The sequence below is a fragment of the Poecilia mexicana genome, unplaced genomic scaffold (genome assembly GCF_051168715.1).
Source record: "Poecilia mexicana isolate PSO_F unplaced genomic scaffold, ASM5116871v1 scaffold_9, whole genome shotgun sequence".
NCBI classification, from domain to species: domain Eukaryota; kingdom Metazoa; phylum Chordata; class Actinopteri; order Cyprinodontiformes; family Poeciliidae; genus Poecilia; species Poecilia mexicana.
The window spans coordinates 20,823,396-20,849,988 of record NW_028263378.1 but is presented as its reverse complement, the minus strand read 5'-3'; the positions used below and the strand labels follow the sequence as shown (position 1 = coordinate 20,849,988).

The 26,593-nt window shown below is 39.9% G+C and overlaps 1 protein-coding gene across 3 annotated transcripts in view; it reads left to right on the top strand.

Moving 5' to 3' along the window:
* The window catches only part of trpm3 (transient receptor potential cation channel, subfamily M, member 3), a 138,630-nt gene extending 119,200 nt beyond the window's left edge, over positions 1 to 19,430 (top strand). For all 3 annotated transcript variants that reach the window (XM_015004044.2, XM_015004042.2, XM_015004049.2), the window contains 13 exons: positions 184 to 213; positions 580 to 872; positions 2,567 to 2,795; positions 4,038 to 4,241; positions 6,893 to 7,033; positions 9,512 to 9,640; positions 10,230 to 10,481; positions 12,182 to 12,356; positions 13,386 to 13,514; positions 15,051 to 15,201; positions 15,879 to 16,072; positions 16,264 to 16,396; positions 17,520 to 19,430. In XM_015004044.2, the coding sequence (XP_014859530.2) occupies positions 184 to 213; positions 580 to 872; positions 2,567 to 2,795; positions 4,038 to 4,241; positions 6,893 to 7,033; positions 9,512 to 9,640; positions 10,230 to 10,481; positions 12,182 to 12,356; positions 13,386 to 13,514; positions 15,051 to 15,201; positions 15,879 to 16,072; positions 16,264 to 16,396; positions 17,520 to 19,140 (3,681 nt within the window). In that variant the 3' untranslated portion in view covers positions 19,141 to 19,430. The remainder of the gene's footprint in view (positions 1 to 183; positions 214 to 579; positions 873 to 2,566; positions 2,796 to 4,037; positions 4,242 to 6,892; positions 7,034 to 9,511; positions 9,641 to 10,229; positions 10,482 to 12,181; positions 12,357 to 13,385; positions 13,515 to 15,050; positions 15,202 to 15,878; positions 16,073 to 16,263; positions 16,397 to 17,519) is intronic.
* The last annotated feature ends 7,163 nt before the right edge of the window (positions 19,431 to 26,593 follow it).

The window sequence follows — 26,593 nt, the reverse complement described above, 5'->3', positions numbered from 1 at the left end:
GTAAAATAGGACGATATTTCCTCAAATATGTAATAGTATGAACCCAAAATGCAATCCCTTGGTATGGGTTTAGACAATTCTTAAACTGAAACCCATTTAAATTTGTAAGTTGTGTCTTATTGCATTGCACTGAAAATACAATCAGCAGGATTTAATCTAAATGTGCTTTTGTCACTTTTGTAGCCCAAGGCACTGAAGCTGCTGGGGATGGAGGTGAGTATTGATCTTTGAAGGTTGTAATCCACTCATTTCCCTTTACTGCTTCTCTCACACCACCCTCAAATACTACTTGTAAAATGTGCCAAATGCTATTTCGCAAAATAGTTTAATTAGCTCAATGTGAGTTTAGTGCTCCACAAGCTTTCAAAGGATTAACTTAGCTTACTGTAAAAATAATTCAATGGAAATCTGTATAGGGACATCTGGGGGAGCTGCAATATTTTGGTCAAAAAAATCTATTAGACTTTTTTTTTTCAGTTTACAGTCTTCTAAAAACCTAAATAAAAAAAAAACACTCAGCCACCTTAGACTTAATGTAAGAAAAAGTATAAAATAATACTCTTGACTTCTTTCTATCAGGATGACATGCCAATCCGGAGAGGCCGGCAGAAGACGACACGTAAGCGAGAGGAAGAGGTGGACATCGATTTGGATGACCCCGAGATAAACCACTTCCCCTTCCCCTTCCATGAGCTCATGGTGTGGGCTGTGCTCATGAAGCGCCAGAAGATGGCGCTGTTCTTTTGGCAGCATGGGGAGGAAGCCATGGCCAAGGCCCTGGTTGCGTGTAAGCTGTGCAAGGCTATGGCACACGAAGCATCTGAAAACGACATGGTGGACGACATCTCCCAAGAACTCAACCACAACTCCAGGTGGGTGACATGAATTTGAAAGAACTTGCAGGGATCCAGTTGGGGATTTGGTAGAGAATTCACACACTGACACAGATGGATGCGCGCATACTGAACTGAACCTTCTCTGCTGCACCGCAGCCATTTTAGATCCCTATTGGATGTGCCATGCACACGCATCATGTTATTGAAAGAAATACACTCAAATTAAGGTAATGTAAGTGATGATAAGAACTATGGATATATCATAAATCAAGGAAAATGTTTAAGTTGCAAACACAGCTCAGCCTCACATTAGCTAACTCCACTGACTGCACTTCCTGTTTGGTTTCTTTCTGGAAGCTTAGAATTTTAATCTCCCATGTGTTATTCACATTTTTCGGAGTGCTTTTGAAGGTCTTTGTGTGTGTATGAGTTTGCACAGACTCAGGGGATGATCTTTTTTTTTACAATGCATTTGAAAACGTGCCTTCTTTTTTTTCTGCACTGCTTCCTCGCTTCTCAAGATGTTCCACACAACCTGTTTAAAGAATGCTGCGGTATTCACCTGTTACTTAAGATCACATCATGTGAGTCGTTTGGAAAGTATTCTCAAAGAAGGAAATCCCTCGTCTGTTCATGCAACATAGCTGAACCGTGTTGCATGTTCACCTGTGACATTGGGAGTAATAGTTTGGCAAAGCCTTAAATTGGCAGCAATGTGAGTGTTTTAGAACGTGAACATCCTCGTGCTCGTGCAAATAAATAGAAGTATTAAGGCACATTTTTCAATTTTTTTTAAATATTTGCTTTTGTTTATGTATTATGCAGAATAGCAAGCTTTAAAGTTACCATATCACTAAGCACATAATAGAAAAATACAGTGAAATAAAGCGGGAGGGAGAGCAGTTTAACTTGATTTGAAAGTCAAGGAGAATCGCTCACGTTTTAGAGTGGAGGGGTCCAGACAGCTCCAATGTGTCATGTCAGGCTGTTCCAGAGCCTCAGGGCTGCCCCTCTACAGACTTCATTGCCTCTGTTTTTTTAACCAGCTTTGACGATTTCTACAAGTAGCTGATTTGTCAATCTAAGAGTCCTGGCCGGATTAGCCCATCAGTGCAATATTACGAGGGCCCACTGAGAGATTTTAAAACAAGCAACAACGTTTTAATATCGCTCCTGTTGGGCACCAAAAGCCATAGAAGACGGGTGATGTTTGGTCATGTTCCCGCTTACCGATAAGAAGATGCGTTGTGGTTTTCTATTGCTAGTAATGTGTACAGTAGAAACTAGAAGTTTACATACAACGAAAAAGACACACGCCTTTGATAACCACTTGTGTGTTTCGGGTTATTGTCCATTTAGAGGACCCATTTGCCCAACAGCTTTAACTTCCCGGTGGCTGATGACCTCAGATATTGCTTCAGACTGCAGGACATGACTCAGATAATGAAGATCTTTGTCCCTGTGTCATTTGAAAACTGTTATCTGTTTTTTACGTTTCTTTTGTAAAAAATTGCTTCCTCCTCACTGACGGGGCTTTCAGCCCATGTTGATTCAAGACACATTTCACTGTTAATAATGACCTTGTCTTACCATCTTCAGCCAGCATCTTCACAAGGTCTCATGTCTAATGTAATGTCTGTGATGTCAGCGTGTTACCTGACGGGTTTAATTTTGATATTCCAGGAAAGTAAATCATTTTCTCTTTTTACGTTTTCCACGACGTTTCACAGAGAGTTTGGCCAGCTCGCTGTGGAGCTCCTAGACCAGTCCTATAAACAGGATGAGCAGATGGCAATGAAGCTGCTGACATATGAGCTGAAAAACTGGAGCAACGCCACCTGCCTGCAGCTGGCGGTAGCAGCCAAACATCGAGATTTCATCGCCCATACCTGCAGTCAGATGCTGCTGACCGACATGTGGATGGGGCGTCTCCGCATGCGCAAGAACTCAGGCCTGAAGGTAGGATGACGGGTGCAGATATTTAGTTTACCCTGATGCATCACATGTGACCGTCACAGCATTTAATAATTAGCATAGCCTGCAAATATGGAGCATGTACAGTTTGTACATTTCTCTTGGAGAAAAGTTAGGACTTTGACTTGGCCAGTCAAAGTATTGTTTAACTTAGCCATATTAGAATTTTAAGTAATGACAAGTATAACAGATTATATAAAAATGTAATTAAGTAAATTCGACAGCTGTGTACTACGCAAAAAAGGTTTGCCTCAGGATTTTCTGAAGTGTGGCGTTATGCTCCTTTACATGGTGAATGAAGTGTGGGACAATGGAACGGACTGGTGTGCTGGCCTTTTTTTTTTTTTTTTTTTTTGAGCAGGACAGATTTGCAGTTCAGTAAATATTTGTTGCCGTTTGCTGGAGGAAGTGAGAGAGTGCTCTGCCGAGACAAACTCACCGGAGCAGAAAGACAAAGGAGGCAACCACAAGTGCAACAAACAAGATTTTATGGCCCTTGGAGTTTACCATAAAATAACAACGTCAAAACAATAAGTCGGCATATGGTTTAGCTGTATTAGATGCAGAGGCAGCCGTCCTCAACATTCTTGTTCTCAAATTACTCCCCAAAACGACTGCAACTTGCAACAAGTAATGCAAATCTTTCTTTACGCTTGAATAAGTCGGACAGGTTTGGTCTTCACCTTTCACCCGTTGATGGGACAACAGAAAAAAGAATCCCTTTTTTGTGAAGAGTTACTGATAAATATTTCACTAGTACCAGCCCATATTCCTTTAACTAATGCTACATTGACGATCTGTTTTGTTGACACCGCAGTCATTGAATTTCCCATTAAACTATGGGAAATTATCATAAATGTTTGCAGGTGTATGCAGCTGCTAACAGCTAAGAGCACACTTGATTATGGTGTTATCCATCTTGCTCTCCTTCCCACAGTGATCGACTGTAAGGCCTTCTTGCCAAGACTTTGCTGCTCTGATTTTGAGAGCAGCACGTTTGTACCACTTCTATCTGATGCAGGTGTTGCTCTCATTGACCCGTAGAACAGTAACCATGCTGGCTCTCTGAAATAAGGGTTTTATAATCGTCACATTGAATTCCAATAAACCGCAACAAAATTAGCTGACATAGCGCTTGACAACATACTGGTACACACCGCACATTCAGCATGTTGCTGTTGTCAAATCCATATCATCTCATTTCCTTTCATTTTGCCTGTCAATCAGGTGATCTTAGGCCTCCTTCTCCCACCGTCCATCCTGAGTCTAGAGTTCAAAAACAAGGATGAGATGTCCTACATGCCGCAGGATCAGGACACGTACCTGCAGGAGAAGGAAGAGGAGGAGCCAGAGAAGCCGGTCAAGGAAAAAGAGGAGGAGGACATGGAGTTCACAGTAAGATCTTACTGTGAGACGCAGTACAACTCTGTGGTGAGAGAACCCACCTCAGCCCCGCATCTCAGAAATTATACACATAATCAAACAAGACAACACACACGGACACGCACACACACACTTTATTTGGATCCAGAACCGATCACGGTCCGCATTCTGTGTGCCTTTTCTAAATATCTCTTGTGGATGCAGTTTTTAGTTTTGTTCCGATTGTCCACAACGAGAAAAGAGCAAACATGTGCACACAGCGCTTCCCACACACTTACTCGTTTCTCTATTCTGGCCAGCTGGACAGTTCCAGTAAAAACTGGCCTTTCCTGTTTCTCGTTGTCTTAGCAAAGACTTGGTGTGGAGTTGTAGCGTCTCAGTCTGTCGCCGACTGTGGGTTCCCTCGTGTGTGTTCCTCGCTCTCTCTCCTTCTTTTCCTCTCCTTCTTTCTTGTTCCACACTCCTTCTTTGCTTTTCTATTTTTTTCCTCACTTTTATCCTGTAAATCCTCCTTGTCTCTCTTGCTCTTTCTCTCTTTACCCTCTCTTTTCCCTCCAAACGTAGGTCTGATTGAGGTACAGTACTGAATGCCAGCCGATTGCTGCCCCCCCACTCTCTCCCATCAGTGATGGTTTGCTGCAGCGCACCTCTCAGCATGTCAGCTGCTGAGCATGGGAGGCCCAGGCTTTTGCATTATATAACTGTATCTGCTGGATGCTGCAGGGCTTTAATCATGCAGAGTCTGAGTGCATTCTCCCAGCTCACAGTGGAAGAGTTGGTCCATCTGCATAGACATGGATGTACAGCAGGAATAGGATCCGTTCTGTTTCAGTTCGTCTGGTGATGATTCCCTGATCCAGTTTGTTTTCTTCCAAGCGAAGACTCGGGATTAGAAAAGTCGTTTCAATCCCCCAAACTGGATCAAGTCATTATCTCAAGAAGTGACTCAACTGAAATCGTACGTCTTCGGCGCCACTGTACATACTTTCCATCTGCATACAGCTTAAGCCAGCCAGCAAGCCAGCGCAAATGCTTACAAAACTGGGCTTGTAACACTTACTTGAAGGCCCCGAGGCACTCTGGTATAAAACAAAACAAGTAACAAAAAAAACAAAAAAAAAACACGTTTCCAATGCCAGAGAATGCATTGTTACGATCCATTTGTTGTTGCCCTGGCTTCTGACTGCTCAAACACACCTTCAGATCCTTATGAATCGCAGACAGATTCATACACCAACTGCTTCACCACAGAGGGAGATTGTATTGCTGTATCCTCAGATGTTTTAGATGAGCTACTCTGCAATGAGTTTCAGTGCTTGCGTGACATCTTGAATGAGTACAGAGCATGTTGATTGCAGTAAAGGCATGGTGTGACTTTCACACGGGCACCTATATCTGTTCCCGCCAAAATATCAGCGAGTGTGTGCCTGGGATAAAACGACGTTTCACACATTTGGAAGATGAACACGTCCCCGTGTACTTACACGTAGACACATTTTCTTTGATATCAGGCTGATTAAAAAGTAAATAAATAAATGTTTAGCACTAGCTTACGATGTTAAAACCTGGGCCAGCCCTCAAACATACAGTGTTAGTCAGAAGTTTTCATACACTCATCATTATCATGGACGTCATAGTAATTTTTGAGTCTCACTTTAATCATTCTTTCTCCAAGGCATAAAGATTATTTAGCAAAACATACAATACACAGCTGTACATAAATGTAAATAAATATAGGCCGCTTTATCAACTCAGAAGCTTTTGTCCAGGTTTTAACCATCTGATGACAGGAAATAATCTCAGATGTTCAGAAAACCTGGGGAGCGGATTCCTGTTGACGGCTTAAGCAAATATGACGTGGTGCGTTTGTTTACATTTCAGCCAGCATGTATATATTTTCACCCTTTGTGGGTTGATAAAAAAAAATCTGCATTGACCACAAACTTGTTGAGTTATCATCCAAAAACATATTAATAAATCATTAGGAGGTTTAAATGATCATGACATTCGTATCCTTAAGACGTGCATGTAAACGTCTGGCTGACCCTGTATATTTTAGTTCCTTTCAAATTTACAATACAATTCTGTGGATAAGCTCCCTCGGAGAAATGGTGTCGCTTTTACATTAAGACCATGACCCATTAAAAAAAACAATGGGCTCCGAACCCTCTCTCATGGATTTAAAAACTGTGTCACAGATTGATATGAGATATCTATGTCTTATCCTTTTCCTCCTCTCACTCTGTCCTCTTCCTGTCTCTATCTCGTTGTCTGTCTCCTGCCTCCTAATTGTTGTCTGAGACACAATCCATGAGTGTCTGTGTCCTCGTCATACCGTGTTACAGTATCAGCCTTCACTCGAACTCCACCTCACACAGACATTTCACATTTTTGGAATGACGGCATTGCCTGCGCTTGCTTCTTTGATTACATTATAAAAAAAAAAAAAAAAAAAGCTGCTGTTGCTCATGATGTAACCCTTTTCTCCACTTTTTTTTTTATTTCTTTTACCCAACCCTTCCCTTTTTCCACCTTCTCCCCTTCCAATACTCGTCCTCCTCTCTTATCGTCCTTCTGCATCTCCTCTGCGTTTCCATCCGCCACACTCCCTTCCTTCCCACACTCTTCTTTCCTGAAATCCTCACACCTTTCCCTCCCCCGCCCCTCACTCGCTCCGTGTGGGCTTCACGCTCGCCCAGGCGATGCTGGGTAAGGTAACCACAGAGACATCCAGAAAGAAGGATGTTGAGGAGGTTCAGAGCCGCCACCGCCTTATCCCCATGGGACGCAAGATATACGAGTTCTACAACGCTCCAATTGTCAAGTTCTGGTTTCATACGGTCAGTGTCGGCTTCAGCAACGCCTCCCACATTCTGCTGTGGAAATTGTTTCTGCTGACTATGCAGCCGCAGTTTTTTTTTTTTTGGCCATTAATGTCTACTTTCACGCACAGCCTCTGTTGTCATTAGGCCCCGGCTCCACAGTGTCGTTACTGAGGTGCTAAAGTTAAGTGAGAAGTGGGAGACTCCTGAAAGCGGCAGGCTGAGAAAAGAAAAAGAGAAGGAAGGAGGAAAATGAGATTACTTACTGTGAAACTGCTAATTCAACAGCACAAATACATGTTTAAACCTACTGTGATGTTCTGACGTCAGAGTTGACCGTGCATAAAGTCAACATTTAATTTATCTTTAGATAGTAATGGCAACAACATGAGCAGCATCCATCAAGATTTTGCTCCTTTTGTTGCCCTTGAATTTGGTGCGCAACGTCTGTTTGGTGTCGTTTCTGCCTGCGAGGAAGTGAATAATACGAGCTGGTCGTTGGTTTCCCCACACTTGAATGCATTCAATTTGCTCCTTCAATTGAAACATCTCATTAGGGCCAGCAGAGGTTTTTACTTTTTATTTGTGCTAACAAAATATTTAAACTCTACTTTTTTTCTTATTTTTTTCCTTCACTCTTGCCCTTCGCCAACCTCCCCTTTCTATAATTGATGTTAAATCTGCAGAACGTAACTTGATCCTTAGTCTAGTTAGCGTGGCCACTGATAAACATTTTCCTGTCACTGTAAGTCGTTTCTCCGCCTTCAGCACAGTTGCAACAAACTGGAAATCTTTAGCTTGTGCACGCTGTGTGGGGGAGGATATGGGCAGTGCATACACTAGCATGATTGCCAGTGCCGAGACACTGCTCCTGACTCTGATTCAGAGCTTCTGGCTGGGAGCTGTGTGTTTCTTTAGATGGCAGTAGGACCACAGGGAGGAGGCAAGGGAAGCTTGATTTTTGTATCATATGATATTTTCTGACTTAACGTCATACTGTCAGGACATGGTGACAGTTTTAATAAGTATGTAAAAACAAAACATGTCTTTAAAAATTATCTACTGCAACTTTAAAGAGGAACATTGCACAGTATGTCTGATGTATTGTGCTTATGGAGCAGATGGCTGGTTGTTCTCTCAGAATTTGATCCTCAACTTATTATACAATTTTTATTCTTACTTGTCACCAGCTGTGGAGCGCTGCCATGGTTTTATAAATCGGGCTCAACGTTTTTCATGCATGTGGGATTTAATGAGAAAAGTCTCTGACACCCAATATTACAATCTCCTCACTGACTTGCATCATTGCTGTGCTTGACTTGCAGCTAATGAATGAGCTGCTCCTATTTCCATTATTATTATTGCTTTAATTTGCTTTCTGAATATGCTAAAGGTTTTGCTGTTCATCAGAACTTAAACGCTGCTGAATGTTTTAATATAGAAAAGTTTAGGACGCTGATTAAAAATAAATCCAGCCTTCAACACACAAATAAAAATGTGCACAAATATTATACAGATATATTTCATGTCGTTATTTCTGAGAAGTATCACATTGACAGCTAAAGGTCGATGATAGATTTTCAGTCTATTTAACTTTTTATCTTATAAACCAATTTAAGAAGTTTTTATTGCCAACAACAGACCTGAATTTAGGAAATTCACATTGCTACAGTAACAACACGTTTTGTATTAGCCCAGCCTTACATTTAGAGGAAAATGAGCTGATTTACTGCTATGTCTTGAATTGCTTAATCATGTATTGTCACGATACAAAATCATTAGAAAGCCATTCTTTTGAGATTGATAATTATACTAGGACTCTAAAGATCAACAGGATTTTGCTATTATTTTAAAGCAAATGCAGTATGATTAGGGAGTTCACATTTTAAGCGGTCTTGAACAATTAATAGTACCAATTAGCACTATTAATATACGTAGCACTACATCAGTCATGTACATGTGCATTTCCTAAGACAGACAGAATTTAGTATAAAAACAGAACAACCATTTTCTGTAATAAATTCATTTTGCTGTGACATTTATTTCCAAACTGTGGCCATTTGTATAAACAGGCAACACATCACTGTAGAAAAATGAACAGTTATGACTTATGTATGTTTGTTCCCTGACTGGAAAAAGAAAAGATCAGATTTTTGTCTTCCAACCTGCCAATCATCAAAAGGAGATATTTAATCTTAAAACTGGACAGTGTCAGTGCATCTCTAGTTTTGTCTCCCTCAGAATGGCCATTAGATCAGCCTCTGTGATCACTTTATCAGGGAGTTATTCTTTTTAAGTCGCATATTAATTGTTTTTAACCCTGAACTACCCCTTTTAAAGTAACAGTGCTGCCCCTTCCTCTTATCTTTTTCAATAAATGCAATGCGGTTGTATTTTGGATTTCATGTGTTGTGCTTACATTTAGATGAAAAAACAGGCATGTCACCACAATGTGACACCACTCATTATTTTTCTTCTTCATGTGTTTTCATGCAGATGGCATATGTGGGGTACCTGATGTTGTTTAACTACATTGTCCTGGTCAAGATGGATCTGTGGCCTTCTCCTCAGGAGTGGATTGTCATTGCTTACATTTTCACCAATGGCATTGAAAAGATGAGAGAGGTAATAGATCATGATTGTGACACAATACATTGAGATATACAGGATAAGCAACGTGCAACTCACAAAGCACCTACACTTTCAATTAGCTTCAACGGTGGCAGAGAGGAGATTCAAGGGTTATGTCTGTTTCATGAAATAGTTCATAATGCATAAGAAAATCAGTGATGGATCTGTAAAAGGGAGATTTAAAAAAAAGCCCATCAAAGCAAAGCAAAAGGGGAGCAGGATGATGATGATGATGAAAGCAAGAACCAGAAATGACACCAAAAAAAACGAGTAAACAGAAAAAAACACATTGTGTTTTGCCCCACTCTGTACCTTTTTTTTTAAAGTAAGTGTATGAAATGTATAAATCATTGTGTCACATCATTTTCAGCTACACTGTATGTGCTTCCTCAGATGTCAAATTCTCTTATTGGTGAGCCCATACTGCCCTCTTATGGTGATCATGATGGAATGCATTTCTACTCTCCTATTTCTGTCACTTTTTCAGTTCATTTATTTTCACCATTCTGCTTCTCAGCTTCAGTGTTTATGAATCCGACTCATTACCGGTGCTCAGCGACCGTATGTCCGTGCCGTTTTCTAGATCCTGATGTCAGAGCCGGGGAAGTTGCTGCAGAAGGTAAAGGTGTGGCTGCAAGAGTACTGGAACATCACTGACCTCATGGCCATCCTCATCTTCTCCGTCGGTATGGTCCTGCGCCTCCAGGAGCCACCGCTCATGAGCTACGGGCGGGTCATCTACTGCGTCAACATCATCTACTGGTACATCCGGCTGCTCGACATCTTCGGAGTCAACAAGTACCTGGGGCCCTACGTGATGATGATTGGCAAGATGGTGAGAGGAGACTGGGGGGGAGCGGAGTTTACTTCCTTTGCCTCCTGTCTTTATCGTTATTTTCTCCTCGTAATAAATTCTTCCTTGACATCTGTTTAGTCATGATCGCAAGTATATAATTTCTAAACCAGTTCAAAGAGAACCCCCGAGACTCTTAACTTGTTTGTTTGATCTCAACAAGTTCAAGATCAGAGCCTCAGATTTACGCACACAGATCTAAATCAGTAACTATCTGACGCTTGACTGCTTCTGACGCAAGCTGTGTACTGGTGAACTTAAAGTCTTTGATATGATAATTAGCTGGTAGGTAGAAAAGGAGATTTGGATTTGCATTAAATGATCCTGTCAAGGCGTTGGGTAATGGGTTCCTTCAGCTTCATAAGCTGGTTTCCTGTCAGAGTAAGTGAGGAGATGAAATTATACTTAGAGCAAAAGGTAAAAACAAACAAAAAAAACTGTTTCTCTAAAAAAAACTGTATTATATTTTTGTTTTTAAAAATGTTTTACATAACTTCATGTTCATTCCTTACACAGAGAAAAAACATTCCTTTTTAAGCGGCTCAAGTGTGAAATTGTTAAATAACTGTCATCTAATTGATTTTACAAATATGATCATGTATATTAAATCAAACTTTTATTGAAGCTCATATTCTGTTTTAAATGTGTGAAATACATATTTTTATAAAATCCAACCTTTAATTTGGACATATTTACGTAATTAGAGGGGCGGGGGAATGATTTTTCACGCTTTGTGCCACGAAAACCAATGCACATGTTTGCTTTGCTTTTGACTAGCTCACCAGAATATCTAAACACCATGTAAACATAGTAATAATGGCTTGCTATTTTAATAACAATATTAAATTAATGGCTTGCTATTTTCTTGGGGAATAAAAGTAATATCACAAGGATGTCTGGAGTATACACATCAGACAGTTCAATTAAAATAAAACAGCTGGAAATGTGCCTGACAAGGTTGCATGAAGATCCAAAGGAAATCCAATTTGATCTTGTTCAAATTATGAGTAGAAAGTGGAGCGAGGTAGAAATATTTCCACTTCTCACCGACAGAGAAATGCAACAAAGAGTGGCATCTTATTATCTCCGAGGCTCCATAGCTCTCACCTACAAACAGTAACAACATAAGCATGGGGACTTTTCTAAATACTGCTGGGACTGTAATCGTAAGTGCTTTGCACTAAGATTAGGCTTTCTGTCAACAAGCAGTCAAGGTGAGTCAGGGACTTAAAAGGGGATGTCTATATGGGCCTGTTGGTTTTCCTAAGGCACTGGACATATCTGTCTCAGCTCATTGTCCCGTAAGAGGAAATATGTTTGCAGGAATAAGTCTCATGCTGCCAAAAATAGTTGTGCAAAATGGACAAAATGGTGACAGGGTACCAAGAAGGTGTTGCACTTGTAATTTTGCTAAAAACATTAATTCTCAATGTGGGATTTTAAATAAATGCACACAAAAGAAAAGATGTGCTTCTGAAGATGAGAATTCAATGAAGATATAATATTTGTATTAAGACATTTTTATCCTTTACATTGTTTTACCAATATGGAAATAGCTCAGAATCTATGTCTTTTCAATGCATTAGATATGTTAATATTAATTTACGTGATTTAAGCATGAAAAAGTAGAAAATACAACCATGTCTTGACCGTTCCCCTTCCTCTCTCCCTCCCTCTGTCAGATGATCGACATGATGTATTTTGTCATCATCATGTTGGTAGTGCTCATGAGTTTTGGGGTGGCACGCCAGGCCATCCTCAATCCTAACGAAGACCCGTCGTGGATGTTGGCCAGAAACATCTTCTTCATGCCTTACTGGATGATCTATGGGGAGGTCTTTGCCGACCAGATTGACCGTAAGTTTTGGGCGTCAGCTAGTGGAGAAAATTCATTTTGAATTTGGAGAAAGATAATTCCTGACTTCCTGAGCAAAGAAGATAAACCTTGACGAAATCTGTCATTCTGTATAGCTCAAGGATTGTGCTTTTAAATATATATATGTATTTATATACATATGAGACAAACATTTATTACAAACATTTTCCATCTTCTTGAACTTTTTCACATTTTATCAAGAAAAAAGCCACAAACTTGAAAAGTGAAGGAAAAATGTTGCATGGATCACATTTTTCATACAGTATAGGAAGGTTAAAGTCTAATTGTGTGTTATTTAATGTAAGATGCCTGTGAAGGTATCAGAGGTTTGTTAGAGAACATCAGAAAAGCATCATGAGACCAAAGAACATACCAGAGATGTAAGAGTGAAGAAATTTGAAGCATTTAGGTAATAAAATATTATCTCAAGTCTTAAACACACTTTTCAGTCCATACCTGAAGATAGAAATAGTAACAATTTCCATCTTCGATTTGCCTGTAAACCATTGTCATCAAAACGTTTTGCTCTCTGTGTAGTAAATCCATTTAATTCAGGTTTTCTTTATGAAACAAGCACTTAAAATAAAATCTAATCTAAATATTTAATTGTTTCACATGCACCTATATGGATTGACCTATAACTTGCCAATAAAAAATACTGAAGTTTGCTGCTATTATGTTACAAAATGTGGAAAAAGTTCAAGGGAAGTACTTATATTTGCAAGGTGCGGTAAATAGGACAAATCCCATCATTGTTGTAGGAGTAATTCTAGACAAGTTGTTCACCATATAATAAGATTTCACAGTTTATCAGGACTTTTTCTTTTTTTGTCTGAATTCTTTTGTAACATTCTGACTTGAGAGGCATTTTGGAAGCGTATTTCAGGAAGAGTGTCTGTGTGCTGTTCTGTTGTCTATTTGTATAGTACTGTATATAAAGGTGTGTACGGAATGTGAGGAGTGGCCCAAAGAGAAGAGATCTGAAATAATGTTTCCATTCTTTGTTTCAGATATGCATAGTAAGAAGGTACAGCAAAGGCTGAATGAAAAACTCTGGCCGGTCGAAAATTACTTACGAACGCACGGAACCTGGCGTAGTAATGGTCCATCCCACATTGCCCAGACCACTCAAAATTCCAGTAAATCTATACATATAGACCTCAGTTTAACCACATTTACCTATCCCACCTTTCCTTCGTCATCCTCGCGTTACCACCATGTCATGCAAAGTCCCACCACTAGAGGGCACTTGACAAAAAAAAAAAGTATGCATGTGTTTTCTTGCTGTAAGGCTAAAGTTGCCACTGTGACGGTATCTCAGGTCAGCTACTAAACCACTACTTTGACCAACCAGTCCAAGAAAAACTGATTCTGATTGAAATATTTGAAGAGAAGAGCTAGTAGCTTGACCTAAGGCTATACCCTGTAAGCAACTTTACTCCCACTAGTTTTGGCAATGGTCGCTCAGAGGGCAGCAGAACGTTCCAGATGTTTTTACCTGTCTTAGGTGTTTGCTTTTGGTCAGCTGCCGCATCAAGGGAAACCATCAAATACTTGATGTTTCCTTGATGCCTCTTTCCTCGATTTTTGTTGGTTATTTCTAAATTTCTTTAAATTTGGAGAATTGACCGTGATTATACCACATTCCACACTGATCATATTACTTCAACAACAGCTCAGCTTCTCAACGGAGCAGTAGCGCCACTGCTGAAATATTTCACCGACTAAACCCAACATTTTGTGTGACTGATCTCCAAACCTTACTAAAAGCATTACATTACATTTGAATGAAGGGCACATCCATGTCAGGACATAGTTATTATTCACCCTCCATCATCTGTAATCTGTTTTTTCACGTGGTTCAGTTGTCAGAGTTTTTGTGTCCAAAATTTGTTGACGCTAAAAAAAAAAAAAAAAGAAAGAAATTACTTCAGTTCTCTGTCTTTGGGCTACATTGTGTGAAGAAATTGAGCACCGAGAAATGACGAGCATGACCACACTGAATCTCCAAGGCAAACAAACCAAGGACAAATGCTGAATGTTCCCTAGATCAGCCACAGCAACTGAACCATCATGGATGGAAAAACATACATTGTTTCCTAAATACATGTCAGATAGATCTCAGAGCAATCAACCATTGTGGAATGAAGTTATGGCTCTCACATGTGGCAATATATTTTAAACGTACGTTTAAATATATTGAAAACAAAAACGGGGACAACACATGATAAATGTGTTGTTCTGTGGATTTTTATTTTTATTTTTCCATTTCCGTACATGAGCCCTTGCCATTATGATATTTGCTCTTTCCAATTCCTTTCTCAATAAAAGAAGCATGAAAATAAAGTATGCTTCTTGTTTGTTTGCAGAGTATCTGTATGTACTTTGTTTGATACTTTAGACCTGCTTGTCTTTAATTTTGCTGTTTCCACTCATTAGAGTGTAATATATGCTAGGGCATTATTTTCTTTAATATGCATCTTAACTTTTGATTTCATTTTTATTTTTGGTTTAATTTATGCGTCTGCATGTATTATTATTTATTTTTTTTTTTATCAAACATGCATCCAAGATATCCATGAAAAGATGGATCAATGAAAATCTATGTATATATATATTTTTTTAATTTGCCTTGTATCAAAGTGTGTGTTTGTTCATTTTGTGGCACTGTGCAGCTCCCTGCGGCCAGAATATAACCACAGAGGACGGGGTGGTGGTGACCCTGCCGCCATGTAAGACTGGTGCTTGGATTGTACCTGCGATCATGGCTTGCTACCTGCTGGTGGCCAACATACTGCTTGTCAACCTACTCATAGCAGTGTTTAAGTATGTAAACCTTTGATTTTTACTACTGTACCATGTAAAAGTATTTGTATCCGTATAAGCTGTTTGCACACAATAAGAAAAAGTATAATTGAAGAAGTCATTTTTGAGTCTTTTTAAACCAGGGACACTTTATGATAGTTGCTCCATTGTACTGGTGCACTGTACAAGCGAAATACAGTTATGAAAGAAGGAGCTCAAAACATCTTTAACTTTATCTAAAATCAAAAACAACTGGGTTTTCAGCAGAACTATGTCTGATTCTGTAATAATCTTGCTAAAGCCTCAGATTGAAACATGAAATGTTGTGGTTGGTGCTGGAAAACTCACTGTAGAGGTGAGGAGGAAAGCTTAAATATCTTCCAAGAACTATGTCCAAAACATTTTGAAGACTTCTAGCAATTATGTTCTGCATATATTTTGACCTTTAAAACCTTAAATCAAGTCATAGATAAGGAAACACATGTCGATTCTTGAATCAAAATACTGTATGTGTGTTTTATAGGCATCCCATCTTTAAAAAAAAGCCCAGACTGTTATGTCACCCAAACTGTAAATGGTCAAGTTTATGCTAGTTTATGTGCTGGTCAACATTAAATGCAGCATCTTTGACGACAGATTATTGTCACATCTGTAAACCGGTCATGGCTAATCTTTTGTTTGTGTTTCGTTATTCGCAGCAACACATTTTTTGAGGTAAAGTCAATCTCAAACCAGGTGTGGAAGTTCCAGCGCTACCAGCTAATCATGACATTCCACGAGCGGCCGGTCCTTCCTCCACCCCTCATCATCTTCAGCCACATAACAATGGTCCTAAAGCATCTATGCTGCCGCTGGCGCAAGCATGACGACGACGAGAGGGACTATGGATTGAGTGAGTGGAAGATGAACATTAAACCAAGTCTTAAAACTGAGTGTAAACAGCAGAGTGTTCAGCATTCAAATTTGTAATTTGTTTTAAACTCGTTTTTTCATCATTTCATACCTATCCTGTTGGTGTTTTGGTACTAGTATGAAATTTACATTGTTCCCTTTTGTTGTTGTTGTTTGTTTTTTATTTCACAGAGCTATTCATCACTGAGGATGAGCTGAAGAAAGTTCATGACTTTGAGGAGCAATGCATAGAAGAGTACTTCAGAGAGAAAGACGACAGATTCCACTCATCAAATGACGAACGGATCAGAGTCACGTCTGAAAGGTCAGATAAGAACTCACAGAAATAATCTACTGTGCGTCGCAGAAATATTTGCTACTATTGGATTTTCTTTCAACGTGTTACATTGCAGCCACAAAATGTAACGTGTTTACTTTGGATTTTATCTGATAGACCGTCAGACATTAACTTCTTTAATTTGAAGTTGAAGAAAAACAAGATGCCTGATTTCAAAAGCTGTTCAAAAAAAATCTGAAAAGAGTGGAATGCATTTTTATATTTCCCCTCAAGTTTAGCTGGAAGTCATTTTGGGGGTTTGGCTTTGCCTGCTTTCCACGTCTACAGACTGATTTTTTTGCCCTACAGTGTTTACATAAAGGCACTGGTTCAGTCGTATTGTATAGAGATCCTCCATGGAAAGAAATTATGTACTTACACCATGAGCCCTCAAGTAGATTTAGGGCTGGACTTTGACTAGACCATTAAACATTCTAATGGAGCTCTGATTGTACTTTTAGAGTCATTTTTCTGCTGGAAGGTGAACCTCTGCCCCAGTCTCAAGACTATTGCAACCTCTAACAGATTTTCTTCCATTAGTGGACTGTCTTTAAGCTCCATCCATCGTCCCATAAACTCTGACCAGAAATGCCAAACATTGTGCTTTACATGCTGATTTAAAGTGGTAATTTTCTTTTAGTTTCACCACAGTAGCTTTTCTCAACATGTTTAATTCTAACAATGGCTTTCTTTTTATCACTCCTCCATCATTTCCTTATCAATACTCTCCATTATCAATACTCTTCATTCCTGGCTTGTCATTTTGAACTGTGTGTTGGTCAGTTTTCAGCTGTGCCGTATTAAAGCTCTATGCAGCTTTCTCAGAGCATCTGTAATTAAACGGTAGCTTCCACATGACAGGCATATTGAATTTGCTATCATTTGGTTGTTCTGGGTTTTTCTTTTTTTTTTTAAAGAAATGAGCTCAAAACATTACTAGACGTTACTAGAAAGAATAAATTAATCCCCCCAATTAAGAGAAACGGGAGTAAATACAAAATCGTACAAACCAGTACAAATATTAAACTGCTGTTTGTTAAAGTTTTTATATTTCAATGAACTGTATACCTATCATGCCACGCAGTCGTTGAATTTTTCTCCTTTTCATCAGGGTGGAGAACATGGCTATGCGTTTGGAAGAGGTCAATGAGAGGGAACACTTCATGAAAGCATCGCTGCAGACTGTGGATATTCGGCTGGCCCAGATGGAGGACCTAATTGGGCGGATCGCTGTGGCTCTGGAGCGCGTGACGGGCGTTGAGCGCGTGGAGGTCAACAAAGCTCGCTCCCGGACCTCGTCCGACTGCACAGACTCGGCGTACATACTCCGCCAAGCTGAGTGCCCGGACTCTGCATACATCCTCCGCCAAAGCAGCTTTAACAGCACAGAGGGGAATGCCTACCGCCTTCAGGAGGCATTGGAGGGAGCAGCTGAGGGCTCCATGTCCCCTCCCTCTCCCACTGGCATCACTGCTCGGGCAAGGAGTCACTCTTTTTACGTTGGGGGTGGACGTGCTGTCGAACGTGCAAGTGGGGCTGAGCGAGCTGAAAGCTTCTTCAAGGAGCGCTCGCTCAGCCTCCACAGAGCTAATAGCTCGCAATCTGTGTCTTCAGCCGCCGCCACCAAGGAGTCTAAGCCCCTCCCACTGGCGACGCTGTCGGTTTCCCAGCAGCACCGTCCATCATCGTGCATTGATATCTATGTCTCGACATCTGAGGAGGTGGGGCCAGCCGAGGTCTTTCTTGATCCCCTCCGCGTGGTCCCACCCCTCCAGAGAGACTCCTCACTGCAGTCAGATATCATGGAGACGGTGCTGCCAGGAGGCCGTGACTTCAGCAGCACGGCTACTAGCGGCTTGGGCGACAGGCACTCGGAGGGCGCCGCAGGCAGCAGCGTAACGACTGGAGCCATGTATGACGACAGCGCGGCCGCTGATTTGTCGTTGTGCTCAGCAAGCCTCTTACCAGACACCACCCTACCTCCTTGGGATACGGAGCCGTCTCCACCTCCCTCAGCAGGGCTGCTCGAGCGCTCCAAGAGCAGTCGCTACCTCTCCACGGCAGGCACGGCGTTCCTCGACGAACCTCCTCTGGTCAAGTCCCACAGCCTCATGTTCACGCCGAGAGGCTGTTACGGTGGGCTAGGGGCAGGAGTCCAGGTGAAGGCCGCAGAATACACCAGCATCACCGACTGCATCGACACCCGCTGCGTATCATCTCCATACACTCCTGCAGAATGCTCACACTCGCCAGGAGGATCCACCTCATTCACCTTTGATAAGCCGTCAGACATTAGTTCCTCTCACCCGGAGAGAGAGGCAGAGCTAAGTCACACAGAGTCCGACCCCGAGGACCCCGAGGACCTGATTCCAGCCTCCGACGCTCCTCGCATTACGGGCCTCGGCGGGCCCAGCGGAGCTCCTCTCTGCTCCACCCTCTCCAGGCTGGAGCGAGCGAACAGCTGCTCCTCAGATGACTCCCATCCTTCACTCACTCTGGCTCCTCCGCATCGGAAGAGCCTGTCAGTGAGCGAGAGGATGGAGAGGGGACCGGGTTTGGGAGCAGACAGGGGATCTGGGCCTGGGGGACGGGGTCTTGCGGGGCACAGATACCCTTTCCTCAGGAGCAAGTCCGGAGCGAGACCCGACGCGGCCAAAACTGACAGTCTGTCTATAAGGAAGCTGGCAACTCCATCAGCCTTCCGCAGCTTCGATAGACAAAACTACACGTGACAAGGGCCCACTGGCGCCCTCACACATTGTTAGGGGCTGGGTGAGAACTGAAAAGGGCCAAGTAACAGCAGGATGAAATTGCACATAGATGCTGATTTGGAACATATCTATACTTTATTCACTTGCATTTTAGGTTTGGAAAAGTTTAGGTGTGATCAGCATTGAACGGCAGTTTTATCCTGAGCGGAGAATGGTAAAAGGGCAGAAGACTCAGAAGGTCTATGTACATCACTTAAAAGAAAGAGCTATGAATTTAGACTAGCTGATACCTTTTGTAGCAATGTAACTTACAATTGGGTGCCATGAAAATGGAAGTTATATTTGTCTTGTAGGTCTTCCACCAACCTAATTTACATCAAGTAGACATTGGTCACTGTTTTACAACACATATCAACCACCCTAGAAAGAAAAGGTCTACTGTTAATCCTACCTGTAGTGTGTGGTAGGCACTGTTACATCCGAGAGACAAAGACAAGGGACAAGGAAAGAGATAGTCAACTCATTTTGTAGTTTTTCATCAGCACAATTGCTGCAAAGGTTCCACTTTAAAGCCTTCCTCACTCATCGTGACACTCAAACACTGGCAGGTTTAAAAGCTGACAATCTACAGCAGAGAAAATGAGAACTGAACATCTCGATACTTCTGTCGCTCTAAACAACCCAAGTAACCCATGAATTTTGAACAAAGTGCACCCATAAATTAAATTGTGTTGTAAAGTGGAAAGGCAGAAGAATTGAGTACTGAAAGCACTTACTGAAGTTAACAACGCCTCAGCAGAAAATCTTTGTTGCTAAATGAAGCTTCAAGAGGCAGTCCTTCTGGAGAAACTAGCTTCATGCATTGCTGAAGTCTGATCAGTTTCTGCGTCCGTCCTCTTTTATGAACTCGGTTTGCTTTATTTTATTGTGACCGTACCTCGCTGAGAAATCAACCCTTGAATGATCATCAGGTTCTTGTCAATAATGTTTTGGTAGATTTCTCCAACCATCTTTAAAGGGACTGTGTTGTGTATTTTTCAGGCACAAAGCGCCAGTTTATAGAACAATCAAGTAACTATGTTTTCTTCAGTTGTTCTAAAAAAATGATATATACAAACTAGACTTAAATGAAATTTGACTTCACATTTTAGCATCGTGAAATTGGGCCTCTGTCTCTTTAAATGCTCCTGTTCTTTCGGACACTCCGCCTTCAGCACCTCATCTCAACAATGTTTCTTCATTAGGCCTTTAACAAGGTTCTTCGGAGCTTTGCACTGAAAAGTAGTTTGCATGATGAGCTCAGCAGATGCGCAGTTCCATCAGGTGTTTGCTAATTGCTGCTGGCGCTAGTCTGAAGGAGCTTAGTGGGAGATGGATGCTCTGTGAGGTGGAAGCTCATCTTGGGTACTGCAACTCCAAGATTAACTGCATGGAAAGGGCACCACGGAGAGTTTGGGCGCCCCCTAATGGCTGCCAGGGGAGATTAATGCATGAAAGAATCAAAGCAACACGTTCAGGTACTTCTGAAATGTTGCTGAACATAATGTTATTGCCTTTGATGAGGCAATAACATTATAACATGATAAGCTCAAAGAAGTCAATTACTTAAAGCTTAACTATGTTTTGCAACAATAATTTTTTAAGGCATCAAGAAAGTTCTTTGCATTTTACCCATTGTGGTGATTATGCAGCATGTCAATAATGAGAAATATTTTTAATGGCCATATATTAGAGCTAAACCTGCTGATATTATTTGCACTGATGAGGAACATGATGAGTTTCTAGAAGCCAGCTGGTTTCATAGTAAAATCCACCACATTTTGTTTCAGTGATGATACTCTGTTCTAGTCCACTTTATTACACATAATTAAATTTATGGACTCGTTTGATTATTTGGGTTAGCCCAGATATTTAAAGTAAATTTCACATCATTGGCCCCTTTAGAAATACATTTACTAAGAAAAATGTTGACAAACCTACTTTCCCTGCTGTAATTTATCAGTAGCCAATGTTTACACATGCAACCATTAAAGTAGTCAAAATATGATTCAGTCTTAAAATTATTATTGAATTCAAAATGATCCTCAAGATAAATTGACAAATCATTATTTCTGAATTAAAACAATCCCTTATCTGTAGGGTGCAATGAAGTGGGTTGTTACAGATTTACGAAAACTTCCTGATACCTCTAAGCTTGTGCTTTGATCACTGGTTATTCATCAAAGTGTGCATAGTGAGTCTACATAGACACACAACTTTTTGTCTGAAACCTTTTCAATCCTGTCCCCCAGAGCTCTAACAAGTGCAATTGCAAAAGATGAGGATAAGAGGGCGCTATAAACCTACGACCCAGCCTTGGCTTGAAACGAACCCGGTTTGAACTTTTCTTCTTTTGCCTGTAACTTACACCAAAAAAAAAAAAAAATCTCCTCACTTAGTTAATCGTAGATCTGTTGTTTTTAGCCATCCTTCAGATTTTGGCAGTGGTATTATTTTTCTATCCAGCTTCATCTAATAGATCCGTCCTTCATCTTTTCCAATATTCCCATTTGTTGTATTCTTTTTTTTCAGTGAAAGTCAAAGCACACCACCTAAAAGAGACTAAAAAAGGAAGCAGCTGATGGACGACACGCCTAAATATTAACTATGTACAGGTCACAAGAATTGCTTTTTTTTTTTTTTTTAAAGCACTAATTTATTAATTTACTTCTTAAAAAAGCTTGAAAATAAGCTATTGAGTATATGCACTTTTGGTGAGATTTAACAAAGGTGTGCATCTTAGATCACATGAAGGAAGCAGATCATCAAACGATGACGGCCAGATTCATGTTTTTACATTTCTAATTTTTATTCTGGTGGGGAAAAAGTAGGTGGGGAGAAACACGCCTATCTCCTACAGATTTGCAACGATAATAAAGGTGAGACTATTCAAATCTATCTTGAGCTTGACGTTTATAAACACTCTCTCACCATTTCAATTCAGTTGGATCATGTTGTGTTTATTTTAAGATGATGATTCTATTTATAACTATTTTTCTTGCTCATTAGCGACGATTACAGTAAATGCCTGTTTGAATTACAAAATGATATTTATATGTTTTCAGTGATATTTTTGTCAAATTTTAAGTATTTTCTAATTAAGCTTTTAAATATGATAAAGGATGACCACCTACATGCACTAAATGATGATGTAAAATATTTATTAAATATAGATTAGTCTCAAATACTGTACATTTCAATTATATTTAAAGTATTTAAAGTAGTTTTTATTGTGTGTTTTATCAACCGACTTATGAGATTTTTCTAACGTTGATATGGCAATACACAGTTGCCAGTATACCAAACTTAGGGTGCCTTTCGGGCATGGATGGAGTATGTTGGGATTCACGTGATTCAAGACTCTGTGATGTGTCTCATTTTTTGTCTTTTTTTTTCTCTCTCTCTCTCATGTAGGGGTCAACTATCAGTAATGATTTATTCATAGATTTTTGTTGTTCCCTTTCCCATCTACTGTACATACTGGAGGAATTGTTGTTATTGCGAGATTACATCATTGCTTGTATGGTTTTATAATTTATTTAAATACACCAAAAATCATGTGAGATGTCTTTAGCACAATGGCTTTGTGGATTAAGAGAGTAAATGAATCTGTTTGCATGTGACAGTGAGACGTGATCATGACGACTGAGCTGCTCCACTCGGCCGGCGCTGCTGCTGTTGCTGGAAACTCTTCTGTCTAGCTTTAGTTGACTGACCTGATTTGCCTGCATCACTCACCCCATCTTTCAATCAAAAATCTTCTAGACTGTTAAACATTTCCAGTTGTCGATGATGTTTAAAAGACATTAAGCAGCCGCAGTGCTTTTCATCCGCAAAACCAGATGTGGCCAAACATTTATTTAAGGAAAACCTCAGCGAAATGTCCCTTCAGCCTCCAGGTGCATCTGCATGTGTTAGAGTGTAGCATTAAAAACATGTCAGTAATTTAATTCAGTTGTAAAACTCATTTATTCTATAGTTTCATTGCACACAGAGATATATTTCAAGTGGCTAAGTTTGATGATTGTAGCTTATAGCTAACAAAGTACCAAAAATTTGTTTCTCGAAAAAGCTGAATAATGAACATGAACGCTACAAAAATTATAACAAATGTTATATTACGACCATACTATGGTCAACAAGCTTCTATTTGAAACTCGACAGTTGTCTAATGTTATCTGTAAGCAGGTGAAAGCCAAAAAGGGTCAGTGCTGAAGAAGCTGACTGGGTGCAAAGGACTGAGTCCAAGCATATTAGTGACATGCTACACTGAAGGAAAAGGTGTGGTAGAAGTAGAAACTTCTACTGATGGTTCATGAAGTAGAGGCTTCATGAACCACCACATACCAGGACTTACCGACTCCTGAATGAGAACGCATCAGAAACGTCTCACACAGGCTAAGATTCTAGACAGGTGCCACTGTAAAACTGGCCTGGCCCTTTTTTTTTTTTTTTTTTTATTGTCACAGTTTTACATTAACAATGACTTAAAAATTTAATTGTTGCACTTAGCTTCAGTCATATTAAGATAGTTTAATTTTCATCTGGTAGACCAAAGGTCTGCAACCTGCAGAAATAGAGCCTCAAGTGGCTCTTTTCTCACTTAACATATTAAACAATGAAATATTACCCTTTTTAAAAAAAAAAAAAACTTTACATTTGATTTTATCAAGGAACACGGACGTTTCCACAGTCAACGATGAGTTGAAGAGCCATGTCATCATGTTGCTCCGCTGTCCAACTCCAGTTGCAAAGTCACCACAGTTACTTACCAGGAACATTTAGAGCATTTCCCTCGGTTGATGACATTTATGGAGATATTTATTTTGTTTTCCAGCACAAAAGTATTCCAGTATTTGGCACCTTCCCACACTTCCAAAAGTACCAGTGCCTGCTTTATTGGCTCTAACGTCACTGTGCTGGATTCCCCACTCCCTGACCTAAACACCATAGAGAGTCTATGGATCATTGTCAAGAAGATGAAGGAGTTCATAATCCTCACACTGCTGTGGTTATCGCTAAAGTTTGTACGCCTTTCTAACAATTGTTTTCCTTCCACTCATCATCATTAATATGTTTGGACGCAGCCCTTGGAGAGTAGCCAGCTCCTTTCATGGCTCAACCTCTTTTTAGAACGGCCAATAACTGTCTCCTGGACAACTGCCAAGTCAGTAGTCTTCCCCATGAGCTGTGACAGGCCATGACATACCATTTCTAAATTTCAAATCTTTTTTATTTTATTTTTTATTGGGGCTATGTAACATTTTGATTTTTTTTGAGAAAGGGGCCGTGAGCTTCCTATTTGCTGGATGCAGCAAATCAAAGTTTCTATTACCTTCTATAGCATTTTAAGTTAAATTAATAAAAAAAAAATAACTTCTTCAAAATCACTTTCTAATAAGCTAAGGTGCATCTGTATTGTTCGTAATATAAACTTAAGGTTTGCAGTGCCATTGCAAGGTCAGTATCAACCATAGAAATCGAACAGAACTAGAGTCGTACTCTGTTTGACACAAGCTCAGATTTGCAGCTTCTTCGACAGATGTGTGGGTTGCATTGTGGATATGAAAGGATGACTTTAGGTCAGTGCTCAGGGACAATATTACCCCAGTGATGCAAGTAATAAAGTCTTTCACTGCGTTACAGTGGAATAACGGAAAGAAAAGAAAGACACAGATCAGTTTGTTTAGAGCTGAAGGCATCCAATTTAATCACTGTGCTTTATGAGTCTAACCCAGAATTTGGGTGATTTTAGTGTGTGTGTGTGTGTGTGTGTGTGTATATATATATATATATATATATGTATATATATATATATATATATATATATATATATATATATATATATATATATATATATATATATATATATATATATATATATATATATATTGTGTTTTGTCTTAAAAGATAGCAATAGCATATGAATGAATGTCTTCATACTGGCTCATCTTGCTCACCTCCGGAAGTCTAAATTGCTGATAGTAAAAGCAAAAGGGCGGGACTTTTTTGTCTCTCTTTTATTTCCTTTTTTTTCCCTACAGTGCTGACATTGAGTAGGCTTTGGTCATGCACAGTTGCTGCTTCCATTTTGAACCAAACCAAACTGTCAAACCAAATGGAGACAGACTAAGTTGCGTTCTCTTTGACCTATTGTCTACTGAGATGTGACAGACAGGGGATTAAAGGCGCTAAGGTTGAACAGTTCAGCTCAACTGAAAAAGTATGAAAACAAATGACTGTGTTTGACCTAGGCCCTCCCCTTTTGGCCTGTTGCAATATATATATATTATTATTATTATTATTTTTTTGTGATCTGTTTATCCCCACTGCAAAGACTATCAGATGTCAGATTTGTTTTGGGCTTGTAGAAACAACTGGTATGATTTATACATCTACACGGCTGTTGTGGACGGAGTTGTTACAACAGGAGATGTGAATGTGACTTCCTCACGTGTGAAACCAGACATTTAGAATACAACACCAACAGGGAGGCATGCCAGGATGATACAACCCTCCATATAGTCTAAGTGTACAGTATTTTAAAAATATTTTCTAATGCTATAATATCACATGGTGTATGGGAAAGATGAGCATTTATTGATAATCAACAGATTGTTCCTTTAATTCACCTTTTTATGAAATCTGTTGACAAGTGAGCTGAAGGAGAGTTTTTACACGCACAAACTTCTGCAATAATGGCTGATGTTAAACTAAAAGGGACGTAGTGTATCCCACCTATTGGTCACACTTAAGTTTATGTCCTTTGAATGCATGCAGTTCTTCCACTCAGCTTGTACACAGATGACTTGTGACGTCGACCGAGAGAAAGACGGAAAGAAACTACCATATGAAATAAAAGTAGTGCGTATTTGGATGCAAATACAAATCTGTACTCTTCAATGTGACTAGGATCCTGTCTGGCATGCATTGTTAAATAAACAGTTATAGATTGGTATCCGAGTAGTGCGTGTCTGTTTTAATTCTTGAAATTGTGTTCAACCAGAAATTCAGAAATTGACAAAAATAACGAGCATTTTAATATCATGTCCATTTGTCCCCAGATGTGTCGAAGCCTGTACTCATTGGCTCTCATCCAGATGAGTGGATGGCTGTCATATTTCAAACATGAGCTGCTGTATTACCCTTCAAGAAGACAAGCTTTAGTAAAAGGGGAAAAAATGTCATATGTATTATTTCAATGATTTCTTTTTTCACAGTAAAGTTGCACAACTTAATTGTCTTTTGCATTTATTTTCTTTTAAACCGAATGAAATTGAACTAAATGACAATACGAGTAAAAAGTAGATGCATTAATTCAAAGCAGCTGAATGCTAATATCTGACATGCAGCAGATAAAGACTTTGGTATTTCTATTTGGTGTAAATCCAGATTAGTCTGAAATTAACAATTAGTCAAAACCACAGGAGACTTT